General features: G+C 31.1%; 2 protein-coding genes across 3 annotated transcripts in view; one reads left to right on the top strand and one right to left on the bottom strand.

Moving 5' to 3' along the window:
• The window catches only part of Lrrtm3 (leucine rich repeat transmembrane neuronal 3), a 161952-nt gene extending 156849 nt beyond the window's left edge, over positions 1–5103 (top strand). The window contains exon 3 of the mRNA XM_027931215.2: positions 4894–5103. Within this exon, the coding sequence (XP_027787016.1) occupies positions 4894–5103 (210 nt within the window). The remainder of the gene's footprint in view (positions 1–4893) is intronic.
• Ctnna3 (catenin alpha 3) overlaps positions 1–23022 on the bottom strand; it is a 1728170-nt gene that overhangs the window by 1144023 nt on the left and 561125 nt on the right. The window lies entirely within an intron of this gene.

The following is a 23022-nucleotide window of genomic DNA, read 5'->3' as shown; positions in this document are numbered from 1 at the left end:
ACACACACACACATATAAAATAGACTAGTTAAAATAATAATAACAATAAAGGGAGATCACTGGCATAAGGCAAGCAGATCTGGGGAAGAAAAATGGGAAGGGAAAGTACTGAGAAATGAGATTGATCAACATATTATGTACCTGTATCTATATGGCACAATGAATTCCACTCTTATGTATAATTACAATATACCAATTTTTAAAAAAGAGTCTTAAAATAAAAAGTTTTGGGGAGGCAGTAGCCTTATTAGGTTTAAATCTCCTACTGCCCCTTCTGGAACCAATCTAATCATTTTAGGCACATAGGGTCACTGCTTATTTTCTTTACGAAGTTATATTGTCCAAATTGGAATAATAAGTAGAAACTAGGACTGTATTGTTGAACACCTTAACCATATTGAAAAGCATATAATAGATCAATTTAAAAATAGAGGGGGAGAGAGAGAGACAAAGGAAGGGAGGCTGGGGTGTGGGAAAGAGAACAGGTTAGTTTAAAAAGAGAAAAGAAAACCAAGGCCACTTGGTTATCTGAACAAGAGGATGCTGTGTTTGCTGTGGCTTAGTAACAGGTAGAATTTACATGGACTGCATCTAAGCTTCACACAGCATTTAATACCAACTGGTAGCCTCTCCATCTCTACCCAGCCATCAGTCACATTGTTGTGCAAGGATATGTCCTCCCAATAGAATAAAAAAAAAAAAAAATTGCTGGATTCACAGTAATTGCCCAAAACTCTGCATCAATTTTTTTTCTGATGTGAAATATATCATATGCAAATTTTAATATTCAAATATTTAAGATAGTTTATTTGAAATATAAACAGTTTTCCTTCTATTCAAATTGTTTTTCAAATAATGGAAATATCACAAATTGTCATCTGCAGTGTTTCCAAACAAGTAACTATAATTTGAAAGGAGCAGATAAATTTCCTTTTATGGTAAGAACCAAAATAAAGCTCTCATACAGTACTGCAACTTGGGGTAGCAAGTGGTGTGTTATTACTTGAGGAGGAATAATTTGCACATGTTATATTTGACTTTCTACTTTAATTGCTTTATTTAAGAATCTAATACCCCACATTGAGAAAGTACTAAATATTTATTATGATATTGATATGGAGAAAGAAAGTCATTACAAAAGTACATGTAATATGTTTATGAGGAAAAAATTTTCTGACAAAAATATAATTTTTCATTATATTTAGAGCCAAAAAATTCCTCCCCACATAAATTTATATAATATCATATTTTCATTTACATTTATTATATTTAGGATTTATTACTTTGTATGTACTCAATTGTAAAACCAAACTACAATGCTTACAATTACATACAAATTTATATTACAGGAATATTCTAATATAATAATTATTTCAAAGAGTGTAGTCTTTTGGTAAAAGTTTCATCTTATTAATAAACAAACTAGATCTTAAATTTAAATTAAATTTATTTGTACACTACATATTTTGATATATGTTGTAGCAATCATACTTAAATTCAATATATGGTGAATTATCATGTATGGTAACTTGTAGGAAGAAATTATAATTTAAAAGAAAATCACTGATCTTATTCTATGTGTAAAACACTTGGTTCATTCACTAGTATTTGGTTTATACATATTGCTTATCATAGTGTCACATGTGCAGATTTAATAGATTTTCATTCAGCAGATTAGTCACTAAAGAATAAACCTGCCATTCACATCTATATAAAATACTTAAAAATAAGAAACTAGGAAAGAAATTACTTGTATAAACCCAACAAAATACTCTGTGAAAATTATCTTACCATTCCAATAAAATTGCCAATGAGAAAGTATCATAATTCAGCAAACTTATCTGAGCTCGATTTTAAAAATCTGTAAATGTTAATACGTGTGTATACATATGCTATATTACATATATATTTACAGGTACGTATATTATATTTATAAATAGCTTATATAGACAACATAAATCTGTTATAGTTATCAAATGTATCAACAAAATTTGTGTTTCTCATACCTTAATAGAATGGTTTTGAAATCATTAGTAATTACTATATAGATGACACATATACATGTATACAATATCATGTACTCCTATAAATGCACATTTGTATCTATCCAATGCTAGCTCCTATATTTTCAAAATAATTTTAAGTCAACTTTAAAAAATCCATGCTCTATTCCCATATGGTTAGCTGTTAAATTCTACTTACTAATCACCTTTCTGTTATTTTTTGATAGTAACTATCATCAACTGTTAAGATGTACTTTCAAATGAGAGAAAAAATACATGTTAAACATCTATACTGCTTGTAAGTACTGTCCCAATTTTGGAAAGAGCAAAATGTCAAAAAAAAGTGAAAAATATATTGAAACAATATAGGCATGAGTATGGTGTTTCCAAATAAGACATATTCAACAAGAAGAAATCCTCTAAAGAAAATATGTGAGATTTTTTTTAGTAGACATTCATAGCAAACTGTTTAATTGATATGGTTCAAATTAGGACTTATGCTCTGTGTATCAGCAGCCTCTAGATATTAAATCAAGCAAGAAATTATGTGTATACAAACAAACAGAAGAAAGTATCTTGGCATATTATTTTTCAGAAATTGTGAAGATAGAAATTATAAATCATTCACAGTAGAGTTAATTCCAAGAAAGCCAGAAAAGATTTAGCATGTGTTATGTATAATTTTCTATGACAAATAAGAACAAGTATATAAAACCCTACAAATATATGACCCAAAACACATTGCAGAGCATTGATTTCCCAGAGGCCAATGTAAAACTCATGTGCCCAGCTATGTTTATTCTCTCCTATAATTGAAATCCATTCATGCTGCACAATTGCTTTTACATGATAAAATATCTTAGTTATTACATCTGTAACAATAGAGATTCTTATTTATTTTAAATGGAAGTATTCTATTTTACTATTAAGTATTACCTTTATGATTTCTCAATTGTCTTGACCATCTTTAAATTGCTATAATGTATTTTATTCACATATCAGACAAGTTTATGCTTCAAATTTTAAAATTCTACATAAATAGAAAAATTACTCAGGAATTTCATTTGGTGAACTGCATTACACTTTTGTTTCCAAGGACTTTTGATACATTGGTATACATTTATTAAATAGATAATCTCAATATAAGGGAATATTTATACTGAAGAGAAAGTAAGGAAATAGTTTCTCAAGCAATTTTATTGAAGGAGAAATAAGTGTGGCTGAAAGGGTAGGAATGAAAAGAGAAGAAGCTGAGGGTTCTAATCATGGAGAAGAAGGAAGGGGGAATAAAGAAGCAATTAATAAAAGAATAGAACCTAGACATTCTATTTTCCTTAGTTTTGTGCTCTAATCTCAATTGAGATCAGAAGGGAAATATAGTTAGATGTGCTCAAACAGAAATGCATTTTATTCATTCACTCAACAAGTTTTCATTAAAGGAAATCCAATAACATGAATTAGTAATTAGGATATTGTATTAGTTCATTTTCTGTTGCCAGTAATACAGTACCACAGACTGGATGAATCATGAAGAAAAGAAGTCAAAAGAAGTCTAGTTTGGCTCAGGGTTCTGAAGGTGTAAGATTGAGGGCTCTCACCTGGTGATGGCCATCTTGCTGCCAGAATCCCATGGAAGCACAAGGCATCACATAGCAAGAGACTGGGGACATGTATATGTATATATGTGTCTTCTCGCTCCCTCATTTTATGAAGTCACTGGGATTCAATCCTGCAGGCTCCACCCTGATGAGTTTATCTAAACCTAATCAACTTCTCAAAGCCCCACCTCTAAATACCATAGTCAGATTAAGTTTCCACCCATTTAATACATCAACATATGAGGTCTTGGAGGACGTGCAAACAATATCTAAACTAAGATGGATATTAAATCAAGATCAGGTTGAAGGTTTTTAGGAGAAGCATTTATGTTATTGAAGAAAAAATGGGAATGATCTATAGACTTTGACAACTAATTACATCTAAGACTACCTGTTGTTTGTAACGTGTCTCCCTTCTGCTCACAATAGTCATATGTGACTTTTTTCCTTCACATCCTTATATCTTGCTTTCTTTTATTAGCAATGGAGTCAGTTCCTCACCTGTTCTACTGGTTCTTTCAAACCAGCATCATCTTTTGATGATTTTTAGACCTTTACAGAGGAGTTTTCAATTTTCCTTGGGAGTTCTTACAGTTCCAAATTTGAATACATTAACTAAAGTATAGCATTAATGTTTCAAGGAATCTTTGTGATGAAAGTTATGGATAAGAATAGCCAGAATGACTTAACTAGAAAATTCTCCTCTGCAATGGTTCTCAAAGTGTAGTATGTGGATTAACAGCACCCATTTCATATGGTAACTTGTATGAAAATGCCCTATCCCAAACCTTTTGGGGACAATGGAATAGGTAATTGAAGAAGAGGGAGGTGATGTTCATGCATGCTAAAGTTTGAGAGTCACTGTTTTTTGTTCGTTTGTTTTGTTTTGTTTGTTTGTTTGCATCCTAATATCAGAGGTAACCAAATAATAGCTTTCTTAGTTCCAAAACCACAGATTTACCCCAAGTAGGGGAAGCATTTTTTTTTTTTTTACTTCTCTGATGCAGGAGCTTTTTAATTCATTTTTATATCTACTTATACTGCTATTTATTTATCTGAATGTTCTTCAGTAGGACATTCAGATAACACTGAACAGCTTTACCCAGACATTAAAGCTGTTTCTGTGAGCTCAAAATATGAGAGGGAGGAGCATTAGGCAGGATAGTGCAGGGACACTAGAGCCACAGGTGTAACTGTAGAGGTTAGTCAAGTCAGCACTTGAGTCTCCATATCTTGCCCCTCACGTTGTCTGTCTCTTTATAACTGACTTTTCTCATGTCATTTTTCCCCAGATACCTTTATCTATGAATGTGTCAACCTTTCTGGCATACGACCAGCCCACAATAAGTTATTGTGGGGTGCATCATGAGCTTCTCTCTCATAAATCCTTTGAAACGAATGCACAGGAAGATACGATGGAAACACACCTAGAGACTGAGCTGGACCTGAGCACAATCACAACAGCTGGCCGAATCAGTGACCATAAACAGCCACTGGCTTAACTGAGCTGACTAGTGGCCAAGGGTTGCTACCAAACTTTGTAACCTCAAGGACAAAATGAGGAAGATCTGTTCATTGTGACTCTGAAAAACAAAACAAAACAAAAATCCCCTGTTCAAATAAAACAAAAATCAAGATTGATTCATGAAATAAAGAAGACATGAATTGTTTCAAGTCTACACTTTGTAATTAGCTAAGTTGTGCAGTATTTTTTTGACTTAAAGAGTATGACCCTGAAAAAAAAAAAGAATCGATTTTTCAAAACTCATCCTACCTACGTGTAAAAACTGTACAGAGCTAATGTATTTTTCATATTGTAAAGTTTCAATTATAGAAACAACTGGTATGTACAGTACCATAATTTAATTACATTTTACTTTACAAACTTTACACATTTCAGTTTCTAAAATTTTAAATTAACAAAAATTATTTCTTGTGTTATTCAAAGTTACTCAGTTTTGTAGGGACTGTTTTGTTACTGCTTTTGTGCCCAGAAACCTTGACTCTAAAATTCTGTGCTGTGCAAAATATGCACGATTTTTATCATGCTTACTGCGTAGAATTTTATCTACTTGTTCCAGAAATAATACATTAACCAAAAAGGATTTAATTGTTCAGACTTGTAAGAGGTTCTTCAATTACATAGACAGGTTTTTCTTATAAATGAAAAAAAAATCAAAAGATTTTTTTAACAGTTCTTCTCAGATTTAACTGTTGCCTTGAATTACAGCCTAGTTTCTAAGCAGTGAAATGTAATGATAAAGAGGGATATTTTAACAACATATTTCCGAATGAATGACTCATTATTTCATTCTTTTGAGTAACCATTGTTAAGGGTTGGGGGGAGAAGTATGGACAAGACATCACTGGGAAACAAAGGCCGTAACCACAGCAACAGACTTTGATACACTTAAAAGGTGCAGCTGCCAGTGACAAAGAAAAACTTTTGTTACATCTCATTATTTTCAGGCCAAGGTGGGAGGAATAGAGCATAATAACTGTACAGTAGCAATTTTTCTTCTAATTAACCCAAAGCGGTTTACCTAAAAATAACCATCAAGTCAGTGCAAAATGTGCCTGGTTCTTAAGACAACTTTTCATTTAGAACTCTGAGACTATTTTGGGAACTTCTCAAAGGAAAAATATGAAATTTTTGTCATTGTGTGCTACATCCACTGCTCCTGAGGGACAACTTTAAACATCTATAATTCATTCAATATAGAAGTGAGCCATGGTGGAGAAATGTATCACTCAATTAGATTATAAACATCCATATTATGTTCCAAATTGTTTACATCGTCCTCCATAATGGAATTCACCTCCAAATTATCTGAAAAATAACTGGGAGTAATTGAATATCAACCCAGGTCCTATATTGATTATGCAACTGTGTTATAAATACAAATCAAATTAAGAAAACCTGACATTTCAGAGGCTGGAATGATCAACTTGTTTCTGTTGTTTACCTGACACAGATTATTGTTTGACAACATTGTTACTATGAAAATCACACATTCTTTTTGGTGTTTGAGTATTTTTTAAAAAAATATAAAACTGCAAGTTTCAATTACTGTTGCACTAGAACAAATGCTTTTTTATATTGTAATTTTATATTTATGATGTCAAAAATAGATTGAATATATGTCAGTGTAACAGGGGTCAAATACAATCAAAGCAACAAAGAAAATAATTAGAAGCATCAATGTCAAACTTAATTTTTTATCTTTTCCAAAGAAATCATATCTACAAAATCTAGTTTTATGCAGGTTATCACAACAAATTGAAGAGCAACTTCAAGAAAAATAAACTTAAAATTGTAGCGCAAAATTTTTTTTGCAAATACACAAAATCAAAGAAAAAAGGGATGTAAAGGTTTGAAGAAATAAACTACAATTAATTTAAATGTAACTAAATGTGAAACCCCTGATATTTAGCATATCAGATTTTGTAATATATTTTGCATAAATTATTTGTTAATCAAAATTTTGTCATTCTAAGCCCAAATTAAGCTTTATTTTTTTCCAATATCTAACTTCCTTACATTGTATTGTTTTGAGCATTCTTAATCCCCTATGCTGAGATTTGGCTTTGCACAAAATTTATAGAGGGCTACAAATCTCTTATTTGTGGGACTGAAATCAAATGCAAAATTTTATTTATTATGTAAATCAAAATGTCATCTGCCAAGTTGTTCATTAGAAGTTGTCCTTGCAAAGATCCAAAAGAAAGAATTAGTTTGTGTAAATAAGCACTTCAAGTCTATTTTCAGACAGTTTCAAATTGATAAATGACTTAGAAATTTTAAGGTTCCAAGGAGCCTTACAAATGTATGCTTTTATTTCCTGAAACAAACCACTTTCTTAAACATTTAATTTCACCTAAAGTAAGCAACTATAAATAAATCAATTTGGGATGACAGCTCTGAGCATCCAAGTTCCTAAGCTACAGTTAAAGGCAAATAACTAAAATTTTAAGACTTCTCATATTTGAAATTAAAAGGGTCTTTAAAAAGAAAAGAAAAAAAAAAAGATGTTGGGTTATTTGCTTCATGTTTATTGTGCCATGGAAGAGGGAGGGGGGAATGGTAAACACCTGCTAGAATAGATGGTGTCTGGAATCTTTATCCCTTTGCAATTGTGTTAGTTTGTGTCTAAAATTTTAATTCTAAACTATCTTTTTCACCATTTGATAATTTCCCATTTCCTCCAAAGTACCTGCCCTTCCCATTGATGTCTCCATTCCTATCTATTGCTCAATCATTTAAATAACTAAAATCTGTTTACCTGTGTTTGGAGTTGAAAAATGGAGAGTTTGACCCAGTGTGATTACAAAAACAGCAACAGCTGCAGTAAACAATAAAGTTTTGCTGTGTTTTGAGGTTTCCAAACCACACAAACCTTCTCATTTTGTCTTCATATCAACCCTATGAAGACACATTAATCTCAAAGAAATTGAGTCCTCACCCATGAACACTGGGCTAATCACTGATGTACTTTAACCATTCTCAAACTTCACAGGCTATTAGTCTTTCATTAAACTGAAAGCTTTCTCTCTCTGATTAGTGCTGACAACATCCAAGATAGTGAATAGAATAAAAGAAAAAAAAAGTTTGACATGTTGTTTAATAATCTCTACTTTAACTCAGTTCCTTCAGTTTGTATAATACATGAGCTAAATGAACTCTTTCTGGTCTCTCACGCTAAAATTCTATAGCAAGTCACATATCTCAATATAGAAGATCATTTATAAATATGTAGAACAGTGACTCCCAAATGTGGATGTAGGTAGTCCCCAAGGTGCAGACAAAAATTCAAGAAGCACAGGGAGAGAAACTAAAAACCGTCTAAATTGAGATTGTGTGGGTAGATGTAAAAAAGATCCATAACACAAGGTTGAACACATACACATGTTGAACACACATTCAACTAAACACGTGTTTGATTCAGAGTTGATAGGGAAGACTGTATGTTTTTTCTTCTTTTGTTTTGGCAAGATTCTTTTTGAAACAAAATTTTAAAAAACTGTCATAATAGAAAACAAATTTCTCTATTTTCTTTCCAATACAAATGAAATATAACTTATCCAAACTAATGCATAGATGCTAAAACCTGTGTTAACATGCAAATATTTTACTAATCTTTTCATTTTTGTCAAGTCTCTATTCCTACTCCCTCTTTCAAGTTCTAGAAAAACATACTAATTTTTAACATAAATTATATTTTTGGAAGCAAAGAAAACTATTCCAAATTTAACACTCAAGACAAATGACATAACCCAATTTGAACTCAGATCTGATTACATAAACTGCTTAGAAACAGTAAAATCTTTTTACAAAAATACTTTCTAAAATAAAACCTCTATTTATAAAAGTAAAAATACATTTGTTTTCAAATGCTCCTGACTGGAAGACAATATTATCTCTTAAAGTAAAGATTCAAAATAAATAAAGAAACAGAAAGCATGAAAACAGATACCTGGTGTGAACTGTGAGAAAGCTGGTAGAAAGAAAATCAGATATTATGAGTAAATGACAGCAAGTTAAGGGAGAGATAATAGAACTGGCAGAAATTTGGTCTCAGAGAGAAATTGAGAAATCTCCAAAGCAGATATAATAATATAGTTCTTAACAGTTTATCATAGGGGTAGTAGTTTAACAATCTCTTAATGTGTTAAAAAAAAATCTCAAGATCCTGATGAGTTTGTTTTGTAGCAAAAAATCAGAGGATGAATTGGTCTTGTAGCAAAAACTTCTTCTACCCCATTTACCTCCTCAACTTGCCATAGCTGTCCCTAAAAAGAGAGCAGCCAAGGAACAATACTTTCAAAATTCTGATTTAACTACAATCAGTAATGACAATCAGTAATGGTGCTTCATTTTACTGCAATGGAGAAGAAACTTGAAATTTTAAAAACAAATACCAGAGTAGTGATGGGTCATTTTTAAAGGTTTTCCATGGCAAACCATTAGATTTTATTATAAGATAGAAGTAGACTTATATTTACTGAATTCATCTGGATTAATGGAGAAAATAGTTTTAAGACAACATGGATAAAGCAAATGGGTGTTCCTCCCCCCCCATTTATTTGTTTAAGCTTTTATCATCCATCATATCCTTGAAGTTATTATTAAGAGGTTGAGATTACCTTAAGTGCCATGAAAAAATACTAGATTTACTGAATTAGAATCTCTGAGATAATACCCCAAATATGAATTGCTAACACATTACTCAGGTGATACCAATGCATGCTAAGTTTATAATAATATTGCTTAAATAAGGATTTACTTTTCCAAACCAAGTCATTCTAGTGATTTTTGTCCTAACATGAAAGAATTAATCCTTGTTCCTTTACTATACCGATGTGAATATGGGGTTCTAAGCCTAGCTGAACATTTTTTTTGACTAGAGGACTACAAAACAAAGGAAAACTATACATACAATGCCCAGGTTATTTTCTGACAAACTGTTGTTTAAAGATTGTGCTCCCCAGTAACTCCTTGAACAATCGTATTTGAAAACAGCCTTCAAATAGGCAAGTTAATTACTCGCTTGCTAGTTACTTCCTTGGATAGTCATAGAACAGCCTAAGAGCTGGAGGAGACAGGAAAGAATTAAGCTATGATGTCAGGCACTTTGCTTTCCTCATCTCATTTTTAACCCATCTTAGTAAAGTGGTATAATCATCACTTCAAAGAAGAGGAAAATAAGAATCATGGTTGTAAGCAACTTACCAATGTTCATAAAGTAGAATTGAGGATTCAAATCCAGATTTACCAGATGCTAAAGGTATATTATTACCACCCCACAGCACATTTTCAAAAGTGAGAAAAGATCATAATCAATATAACTCAGCTCATGGTTTTAATGGAGGGAGTGGAGACAGGAGAAAAAGAATATGCGTTCATATTTATAAATGGAAAAATTACAAAAATTTCATACTATGTAGAGAATTCCTTCAAAATCCCAAATTTATATCTTAATGAAAAGAAAGATCATTAGTCTCTTTTTTATACACTGTTTCCTAAAAAGAGTGAACATTTGAAAGAAAACCCTTCAAACAATAAATGTTCATTAATTATTTTCATTTATAATCATTCAGCCTCTTTTAAACTTACAACTTAAAATATAAGTAACTATCTATAATATAATCTTCAACTGGTCAAAAGGGGGTCAGCAACTGAAGCAAAAATTATATGAATGGTCAATTAAGTCACTAAGTAAAAATGACTAAGTGAAGAAAAACACTAATAATATACAGTCACACACTGTCAATCAGCAAAAAATATGTCATGGGTTGCAGAATGATTCTATATGGCAATATTTTGGGGGAGCATTGTTACTTTCACAAATTATGTCTAGAAGCATACCACATAAATAAGGCAGGAAGATAACCTTTATGAAACAATGCAAACTCTGCTTGTTCTACTCAAAACATATTATTATTATTTAAATTTTAAAAATACATATCATTTTCTTGTTAGGGTACTATAACTTTTTTATCATTATGTGAAGATGGCAAAATAAAATACATTTTTAAAACTTGTTTTTAAACTCCATCTTCAAATAAATTTTCTTCAGTCTCAATTGTTCACAAATGATTCTTAAATTGACTCTCAACTGTTATTGTCTCCAAGAGCTTTTTTATTAAACCACTGTGCTGTCTCTTCTATTTCTCCCTGAACCTGCACAAATTTCAATAATGTCAAGAACAATTACATTAACATTATATTCCACCACTATCTGAACATGAAGTGTACATGTGAAACAACTTTTATTTATAATACATACAGGATTTCAAGTCAGTAAAAATTTCTGTAAGTCAAGCCTACTAAAAATAATCACTAATGTAAATGTGATAAACAAGGCCATACATTTAAAACAATAAATCTAGCAAAGCAATAATTCTAACACCATGAATCTAATTTCACTACATCTACTCATCCTGGCACAATGGAAAATTTTACCTGAAATAGCTAGAATAATTATGATTCTGAATAATAAAGATGGTCCTGATATCTGGGTTGAAGATTTGGTGAAACACAATGAAGAGGACAAAATATTACACATACCAAGAGGTAAGTGATGGAAATGTGATTTAGTATTACTGGATAATCTGAAAGTAATTGTTAAAACTAAGACTCAAATTTTAGAATAACATTTGTGTTATCAAATGTAATCAGTAAAGGTCAGCATGGACATTAGATAGGTAAGAGCAAATGTATATTTGTGATAGTAATATGTATGAGATAAATGATATATAAATACACAGATAGTTTTGATTATCCCAAAGAGAGAATATTAAGAATAAAAATTAGTTCAAGAACTATCACTGTTAAAAGTCAGAAATAATTTAAAACTAAATGCAAAATGATATTTTCAAGGTTGAATTTGAAATAGCCCCCAAATTATAAACCCCCAAATTTTGCTTCATCTATATAAGTAAATTACATTAATTCATACACATCTAGTAAAAAATCCAAAATCAAGAAATGAATTGTAATTTTACATATACTCCATTTGTTCTTCCTGCTTTACATAAATATTTGCTTTTAATTACAGATCGATAAATATAGTATCCTAAGCAGTCTGATAAGAACATGATGAAAAGTTGGTCTCTGTTGTCATTCTGCTCTGCCATAAGGCAATTATCAAGGAGGAATATCCACCACAGTGGGGAGCCAGGAAGTGGATTTTTTTAGTCCTCTACAGCTGGTCTTGACCTAGGCACTTGTAATGCTCATTATCTCTTGGTCTTGCTTCATATTCATTTATTAAAAAAGGAAATTATTGCCTTGAGATAAGAGCCAAGCAGCTCATATTAGGTCAGACTATACTTACACCTTTATCTAGAAATCTAGATAAAGACATTAAATATCTCCACATGCTATCTGGAGAAAAACTTGAGATCCTTGTGATATCAACATTTTTTTTTTCATCTTCGGATTTGATGGAATGTTAAGTTCAGTGTATGAGACATTCTTCAAAACTCCTTGCCAGCTTCTTCTTTAACAAACTTCAGATCTGAATTCTTCAACCTATACTATATTTACAAAAGGGTATTCCAGAATGACCCTTTGTATACTTACTTCATCATTTTGTGGAAGAACAATGTAAGGCTTGAATTGTAACATTTACTGACTCTTCCCTGCCTTTAACTCCACTTATGATATAAAATGTGTGAGTTTGATATGGTGTTTTGGTAATACCATAAAACAATTGGAAAAAGAATCTTCTACCAGATAACCCTTTATGTAATAGAAAAGAGGTAGTTTAAGGTCACTTCTTGTTAACTTATCTGATAGTTTCCAGATAAACTAAGTGCATGCCTTCTTGCAGCTGAGAATATAAATATCATTTTCCATAATTAAAACATGGTTTTGTTGTCCTACAATTTCACTGAGGACAGACCTCATACATCTGATTGTCTTCTGTAATTGCCACCATAGGATTATATATTTAATTATTTCCAGAAACACTGACTTGATAACAATCACTTTAATATAGAATTATAACAACTAACACTGAATGCTTACTTTTCCAAGTAATTGACACACATTAATTATTGAAGTGAGTACTATTGTTTTCCCCTTAAAAAGATAAAGAAATGGATGCAGAAAGTAATTATATAACATAAAGCTAGTAAATTGTGGAACAAGGATTCAAAATCAAGTGATGGGTATACTGACAAACTGACCCCTACTAACTGTGCATTAAATGCCCCCTGTTAGATCCCAACCTTGAATTTTAAAGTTTATTCATTTAAGGCAATAACTTAAGATATCATAAATATAATGGTTAGAGTTTACAGTATACCTAATATATTCTTCGTAGAAAGTAAGAATTTTTAAGTCCCTGTCCCCAAGAGGCTTTCAATCTTCACAGAGAGAAAAGACATCCACAAAAACAAAAATTCTAATAGACACATTTAATACCTGTAAACAGCAATTATGAGAAAATAAAATCAAATTTCCTAGGGAGTTGAGGATATCTCAGGGCAAAAATGGGAACAGAGATAGAACTTGAGACTGGCAGTATTTAGATCACAAAATCAAGATGAAAGGGTAATGAAGAAGGAAAAGGAAGAATATATTTTCACTTATGAACATCTGTTATTCTGATAGTATTTGTCAGACCCATGCTTCTCTGGAAGAAAAATATCAGGCTTAATTTTTGTCTTGTTTCCCTAAAATTCCAAAGACAATTTTTTTTTCTGGCTGTACAAATCTTTTAGCTTTTTATATAGGTAAAATATTTTCTGCATTTTTCAAACTTTGTTTCTCTTATTAATCTTATTTTATCCATTGTGTTTTGTCTTTTTTTACAAGGTTGGGAAGCAAACAATATTGATTCTTTGTGGAAAATGTTGTAAACCAGTTTTAATAAAATGATCATAACCCATTTTAAAGATTGATCCAGGCAGCCCGATTAATTTAAAATAATTATGTGAATTAAACAACTTCTTAGAAGCTAATTACAGTCAAAGGATGTTTGGTATCAAGTAAAAACATGTTACTGAAACTATTTGGTGTCATATTTAACACATGGCCTTTAGCTTTTTATTTTTTCAACCTTTTATTCTTGAGGTAAGTATTGGTGAATACTAATCAGAATTTTATTCTAATGTTTAAAAACAAAAGATATTTTTGATTGATACATCTTACAAATAAACTAAAATATTACATGATTAAAGACCATGATCAAACTGTGTAGGTAACAGAAAAAAGACCAGCATTGGAACTCACATGTATTTTAATTAGACTAAACATATCAATATTTAACAATATGTAAAATCATTTTTGCCTTAAAATTACAGATAATTGTCTATAAAGCTATTATTTGAAAAGTACATTCAAATAGATTCACAAGTATTAATTTAGTGTCCTTTTTCTTTTATATAATGATGATTTTTTATAATATGTCACAATATTTAGGTGCTTTCAGTTCAATCAAGTATTTATTCATTTATTCAACTTATAATATGCCAAGGACTGTAATAGTAGACAAAAATGCTTAAAATTGAATAGATGTGATATTTCTAAAAGTGAAATCTGTGCATGATGTTGTAACATAAAGGAGAAAAAACGATTAATTTTGCAGAAATAAACTAAAAATGATCTCAAAGACTAAATGTATTTGAGACCCAGTGTTCTAAAGTTTGCCAATCACATAACTCTTGCCTGTCCAGCAGGCCCCATCCCTGTCTCCTAATTAGAACTCTGAGATATTTGAAATTTCTACTACTATTAGCTCTGAAAACTATGAAATCTAAGTTTCTGAGTCTGGTGTTTTCTCCACATAGACTCAGTTTTTAAAGTTCAGAAAAAAAATTTTAATTACTACTTCCTACAAATTTATAAATTCAACCCTCAAATAAAAAATATTCAATTTAGTCATTCCATGATAAATACAGGTCATGTGCAATTTTATTTTGAAAAATAAATAAATAAAAAATAATAAGTAAATAATATAATGGATTGTCAAGTTTTTGTTTTATTTTGTAAAATTCCACAAGCAAATTCTATACCAAATAGCCTATATTGCAGTTCTAACATGGGGCATATGTGAAAAAATGTGAAAGGGATGTATTAGCCTCTGCAATTTAAATTTTCAACATCTACTGGTTACACATAAGACTGTTATTACAGTGAATGAAAATTAGATTATATGTAGAGAGTATTTGTATTTTATTCCATTACCATTAAACGATTCATTAGGAAAGTGAAAAAATTGGTAAGGTGGCAAGTTCACTTAATATATAAATATTCCCAGTTATTCTACAGGTGTTTATTATTATTACCATTTTACTTTATTTTATTTTTTATTTTTTTGCAATTCTGGGGATTAAACCCAGGGCCTCTCTCATGCCAGGCAAGTACTGTATCACTGAATCACATCCCTGGCCCTTTTTACTTCTTTAAATAAGGTTTTTTTTCCCCCTTAAGAAACACCTGTCTTTTAAAGATACCATTACTCCCAAAGGATTCCATTGTTTATTTGCCTTATGGTAATTTTTTATTAAATACTAAAGAATGTGCCTTGCATTTAGTCAAGCCAAAATAGAATTAATGAATTCAATAACTAGATCAAGTCATCATTTTCAGATCTTCCTACATATGAAAATGAATATATTTTAATTTTAGAATTTAATAACATATCAATACTAACATGAAGAAAGCTCATCATGAATATTGCCATTTTACTGAATGCCAAGGGAATTCTGTCTAATGTTCTGAAATACTCTTGAGGATTATAGGGAGTATACAATATGGCAAAGGCAGCCAACAGAATTCCCAAATATGGAATGTTCACTGTATTTAAACAATTGTTTTTCAATCACACAGAAATTTTCACTCTAGATAGTTATCTACACTGTGGTCCATGCTATTTGAGTCCACAAAACTGAATTCATTATATTACAACTAGTTCTATTAAATACCTAAAATATCCTTATTGTTGCTTTGTTATTTTTGAAGTACTACACCATTGGGTCTCTAATTTATTACTAACTACAATATAAGTTTTAACAGCTTTTATGTTTTCAAGTTTTGCAATCATTCTTTTGAATCCCAATAAAGAGACACCAAAATCCAGTCTGGAAAACTACAATTAGTTTACAATAAAAATTAATGTGCTTTTCATTTTATGAGGCATTGGGGACTGCTAGGATTTGTGTGAAATACTGACATTTACATTAGTAAATGGAATAAAAGTGGAGCAGGATATACTGGTGATGGCAAATAACTGGACTATTGGACAGTCTCCAGGAAGACTTTGAGAAATGCTGTGAGCTCTCCATCTGCCTGTTGGAATTTCCACATTCACAGGTTATAATGCTGGCTTAAATACAAGCTTGGGTGATCTCTACCACTCATTTTCAGGTTTGTCATCCCCTCCCCCATTTACCAAGAACCTATGACAAATTTTGGATTAAAATACGCATAATTAGACATTTTAAAATAGTGATCACAAGAAGACAGACAACATTTTATTACTATTCTTGATTTACCCATGGAATATTAGATTTCCTATAAATTCATTCCTCCAAAAACCCTGCCTTAAAAACATTCAATGAAATAGAAAAGTACAAGAAACTAAGTAAAAAGGCAAAGATAAGCTAAAAATTAAATTGGGGCTAATACTGTACACATATAAAGAGGTAATTCCAAGGAGTTAAGACTTCACCTGAATAATTCATTATTCTTTTGAATTATGTAGGATAATATATCTTGAAATTCTCCATGCATTATGACAGGTCACAGGTGATACTGATGAGAGAGTAAGAAAAGAATATTTAATTTCTGGACCTAAAGAAATCACAAAAAAAGTAATACTTTACTCTGCTTACTTTATTTTTCTTCTCCATTTTTATGTTTTCTTCCTTCCTTCCTAAGTTTTATTTCACATATGACATACACATGTGGTAACACAATTAAGATGACAAGATTGGAAAAGGAAAGCTTACATTAATTTATCTTGTGATATGAATTGTCCAATTATACATTATTAAGTTCTATTAGCTCTCCAAAAAGCATAAATAAGCTTATATTTAACTCAGTACATATCTGTTCAAATTTTTCAAGGCAAATATTTATTTTTCTTCAATACACTGAATATCTCAAATATCTCAGAGCTTAAAAAAAATTCAGGTATGGCACAGAGGTTCTTTTTTTAGAAAGATCTTTTTGCCGAAGTCCGGCTGGGCAAATAACCGGGAGGTGACAAGCAACTTGAAGGTTGAAGCGGGAACTACTTTATTGAGAGTGAACTCAGCAGGAACTGAGCAAGAACTCAAAGTAGCAGGCACCCGAGGTAGCAGGAGCCGCTTCTCTGCCGGGAAGCAGAGGTATATATACTTAACTAATTACACACAGCTTAACTCAATTAACATCATCTAGATACAGCAGTCAGCCAATAAGGAATCCTCATCATCTTAATGGCTAGCTGGCTTTGCTTCACAAACCACTCCTCCTGGCAAAGTGCCAGGCGCCATCTTGACTTGATTTGCATCCCCAACATCTTTTGATGCTTTTCATAAAAGCAGTTCATTGCCTATAGCTTAGTTTTAGGACTTCCTGATTCCTTTGAATACTCAAAGACGTGGTTTTACATGACTGTATGTGTGACATTCTAAGAATGATCCAGTAGCTTGTTAATAAGAATTGCTTAAAAAAAACTTAAAATATCTGAAGTGTGTTTTTGTCAAATCATATGTGGCAGAAAGTTACCTACTGGAGTATGTTTATATATGGTTACTATAAAGAATGGAAGTATAAAAAGAAATCAACTATAGGACATTCCCACCTCTCTCCAGAGTCAAGGTATCCCAGACAACACACCAATCTCTTCAGAATATCAGTATGATTTTTTAATACATGGAAAGTGTCCATGCTATTCACCTATCACTGATCAAGAAATTTCCAAAAGTTAAGTTTCTTATCAAAACAAACCCTGAAGCTTCTAGTATTTAAGCTATTTCATTGTGGGAGGGAAAAAATCATCATTTAGAAATAAGAGTACCAGTTAGTAATAAATTATGTACAAATCACTCCAGCACAGTATATTTCAATCCATTTCAGTATTTTTATTCTTCTAAAAAAAGTGTCAGAAATGAGGCATGAAAAGCTATTAACTGAATCATTCACATATTGAATAGATGTTGTTGTCAGTGTGTTCTTTCAATGGAAATAATGAACTGATTTATTTATAACTGGTAATTATGATAATATACCTTCATTTTTCACTCACTTCAGTATATTATAGATAAGTTATAATTACATTATTTCATACCTGATCTAAAATCATATTTTTCCATAAAAAAAAACTTCTTCTTCCCCAGGCTTTTCCTTAATATCAATTGTCATTTGACATGGGTTTAATTAAATTGTTTTAATTTAATTTAAACATTGTTTAAATTAAATTAAATTTAATTGTTTCCTTGTCTAATATTCCCTTTCAATTTTTCTGTCTTTTCCCTCAGTAGAATATAATCATACCTTAAATTTATGTAACTAGAGGATGAAATATGGACTTTATATCAATGCAGAATACATTTATATAATCAATATCAACTAAAATTTGTCATCACTCATTTGGTCAACTTTACCTTGTTTTCTTTCTAAGAAAGAGGTAAACAGAACAGGTAAAGAAAGATTACAGGTAAAGAAAGATTTGTACTTCAGAGAGAAGGACTTCTTAGGGTTAGGAATCAAGGCAAGAAAACTCCATCTCATTTTTAATTTTACAGCAGAAAGGAAAATTTCCCTTGAACTTTTCATTTCTAACACTATAACCAATTTTATCTTTGGTAGACATTCAATGATTTTTCCATTTGCTACATAACACTGTACATATATTAGACTCTGTCCTCAATTTGTTCTTCAGTCTATATAAGAAAAAGTCTTTGAGAATTTACTTCTACATTTAATAGGAGATAACATTAGGAAAAATATTCATCATGTTACAGAATATCATTTTTAGAACAATATGTAAGAATTGTATTTCAAGAAAAAAATTCCCAGAGAAATGTTTAGGATTTATATCCAACGAATACTAGAGCCATGTAACAGACTCAGGAATCCAGAGCTGAGTTACACTCAATCCAGGTTACCTTTCCACCAATGTCTTGGCCTTTTCCTTTTTGATATTTTTCCCATTTCCCTCTTTCTAATTCTTTTTGTTAATTTTATTTCATATATATTTTATAATAAGTGAACTAAAATTATTTAGGGAGAAGTAAAAAGTATAAGTAAGGAAATAGACTGAAGATGCCATTATTTTAAAGCATTTTTTATCATACTGCAATGGTGACATTATCTGAACATTGGGATGCTATTTTTTTTTTCTTTCTAGCATCATGCCCACTTTCATTATCCCATCTTTGACTCATCCTTAAGTTTTCAGCTCCTTAATTTGCAACTTATTTACAGGTAGAGGGGGAAAAAAGCTTACAAACACACTTATAAAGCACACTCCTCTTATATAAAGATCATTAAGCAAAGTAGTATTCACATTTCAAGACATTTTTTCACTAACAAAAATATTCTTATGTGCTGGATTAAAGAGTCTAACAAAGTGTATGTTCAAAAGAGACAGCTAGGGTTAAAAATAAAATTCTCAACAATTTTTGAAAAAGATATTTTTAATATGTTAAAAGTCCTTCAATTATCATTGTGGTTAATTATTTTTTCTAATATTAAAGTTATTTTATTTTATGAATACTTAGGAAAATTATGCATTGTAGATAATAAACTACAAATGTTCAAACATTAATTCCTCCACCTTCCTTGTAAGTCTAAGAACATATTTCTGAGCTTCCCATCTACTCATCCAATCCAGCCCCAAATTAAAGAGGCAATATTTTCTCAATATATCCAAGTTTATCCATAGAAATAGATCCTTAATATCCTTTCATGATACTATTATAAAGTGTTTCCTTCCATTACATTCAGAGAATTAGAACTAATATTTGAGTCGAATTCTGGCATATATAGGTTTTATATGCCATATTTACAAACTATGAACTAAATACAAAAAAATTACCAAAATTGAGATTAAAAATTAAAATATTTCCAATATTTATCCAAAATTTCACCATGAATAGCTATGGTTCATAGTTCATAAAAAATATCCTGGGCAGGGAAAATAAAGTATTGTATCTGTAACAATATAAGGACTCATTCATATATAGCATTTCATATAAATTTGTGTGACTTTAACTTCTTTAATATATCTTATTTACTTTAACTTCTAGATTTATGAAGCATGCAATAAGACAAATTTAAAATATTATAAATTTAACTTGACATGCAAATCCCATCTTCAGATTAACATACTAGTGCCCCGCCACCGATTCCTTAAAGTCAGAGAACAGATGGTAGATGGAAGAAAAAAGAGGAAAATGTTGGAATCTGTTCTCTATTACTACACACACACATACACAAACACACATATATATATAGTACCAAGGATTGAATCCAGCGACACTTAGCCACTGAGTGACATCCCCAGCCATTCTTTTTTTTTGGGGGGACAGGGCCTCACTAAGTTACTGAGGTTTTAATTCTTAATTCACAAACTTCCTTTGAAAATTAAAGAATGAATTGGAATCAATGTAATAAACTAACTATGTATCTATAACCAATAAATTTAACTTAAAATTGTGGGATATAAGGCCTCTACACTCATATTTTTTTAAGTATACAGAGTCAAATTTCTGAATTATAGTTCAATTCTGTTCAGAGCACAACCTTTGTAAAAACAGAAATGTCTTCATAATAAATAGGGTAAAATGAATTTATAAACTTGGGTAATATAAAAATACAAGAAAAAATCTAGTTTAAGTGAAGATATATATTTATTTTGCAGTCTCTGTAATTGTTTTTCTTATTTTACCTGCTGCCATTAAATTTTGTTATATTATAAATATGGATGAACTTGTATCTACAAAACTAACAACACATATAAAATTGAGTAAGAATTTTGAATTGATGGTTCTTTTTTTTCTATTTTAAATACTTAAAACATAACACTGATGGTGAGACTACTAAATTAGTGCAACCACTATGGAAAGCAATATGGAGATTCCTCACAAAACTAGGAATGGAACCAGCATATGACCCAGCTAACTCAGTCCTCGGTATATATCCAAAAGATCTAAAATCACCATACTATAGTAATACAGCACACATCAATGTTTGCAGCAGCTCAATTCACAAAATTCAAGCTATAGAATCAACCTAAGTGCCCTTCAACAGATGAATGGATAAGGAAAATGTGGTATGTATACACAATCGTGGTTTAATCTGCCATGAAGAATGAAATTTCAGCATTTGGTAAATTGATGAAACTGAAGAACATTGTGCTAACTGAAATAAAGGAAACCCAAAAAGTTAAAGGTCAAATGTTGTCTGTGGTATGTGGAAGCTAGTCCAAAATAAGTTAAAGAGAGAAAGAGAAAGAAAGGAAAAAATGGTGTGTGTGGGGGGGGTATCTATCAAAATATCAGTGTAGTAGTTAAAGGGTTTTGATGGGAAGGGAGGAGGGATGGTATGAGGGAAGAATGGTGGAATGAATTTGACCTAACTTTCCTATCTATACTTATGAAGATACTACAGTGAATCTCACCATCATTTATATCCACAAGATACTATAATTATAAAATCATAGAATATAATTTGCTCTAATTCAGTCCCCAGTATTTCCCCTTTCCCTCTCCTCCTCTGTCCCTCTAATCCCTTCCCTATACTCTACTGATCTTTCAGCAATTTATTTCTAATCATATTTTAAATGTCAAAATGAATCCTAATATATAACTAAAAATGAACAATTATAAATATTAAAAATTAGCTCACAGTGGAAAAAGAAAAAAAATACATAACACATTCTTACCAGTAAATCACCAGTGCCATGGTTGATAGATGTGGGGGCAGGGACTGAAGGTTGGGTTATCATGGAGAGGTAATGCTTTTTCTCTGGTAAGAATGAGCCCTGAAAATGTGCAATTAAATTGTTTCTTTTTTTTAAATCTCAGATCTTGGTTCAGGTTGAAGCATGACTCATGTAAAATGTAAGGCGGCTTTGTATCAATCCTAAAAAAGGAAACCCCAAGCAGTGATTGGAATGTGGGAAAGTTGAAATTTGGATATCCAAGAAATTGTTATCACATATCTAAGACCTAGAACTATTTTGGAGAATCCTGTTTGGTTTAGCTTAGAACCTCCACAATTCTTTTACACCAAGTCCAGGCATATCTCTTGGAATCACTTAGGCCCCTACACTACAGACTCCATTTTTATTCCAATATTTGACTTGCTTCAAGAATATGTCAACACTATCTATGGATACCTCACACAAAGGCCTCCTTGAAGCAATTAATCTAACAACAGTGCAAACAAGACAATTCTCATCACCCAGGTAATTGTGAAAATGTCCATGAGGGAAATAAAAGAAATACATTCAAGAAGTATGCTGTACATGTTACTTTTTTCAGTAACAGATTTATGTTAATACTTTTAAAGGATTCGATGATTGGGAACAAAGTTAAGAAGGATGAGAGGGAGCCAAAACTTAGATCTTCAGATTTCAGAAGCAGAAAAAGATTCTCTTTAACCAGAAATTATTCCTTAGTTGTTTTGTAGTAACATTCCATCTAACATTTCTCAGGTCAAAATATTCAAATTACCTACACAGAAATTCAGCATTTCAATCCTGGTTGTTCACTTACGTTATTTTTTTAAATTACATGTCCATATGTTTTATATGCTTGAAAGGATTTTGCAAAAAAATAAATTAATAATAATTATGCTTTCTCTTTTTCCTTAGCATGTTAAAGAACAATGAGCCAGCCCCTACTAAATGAGCCAACTATTCCCTTTGTAAAATTCCTGGGGTCATATTAATTTCATTTGCTGCAGTGGTATAATA

Source organism: Marmota flaviventris, chromosome 4, assembly GCF_047511675.1.
Source record: "Marmota flaviventris isolate mMarFla1 chromosome 4, mMarFla1.hap1, whole genome shotgun sequence".
NCBI classification, from domain to species: domain Eukaryota; kingdom Metazoa; phylum Chordata; class Mammalia; order Rodentia; family Sciuridae; genus Marmota; species Marmota flaviventris.
The sequence above is the reverse complement of the archived record's forward strand: the minus strand, read 5'-3'. Positions and strand labels throughout refer to the sequence as shown.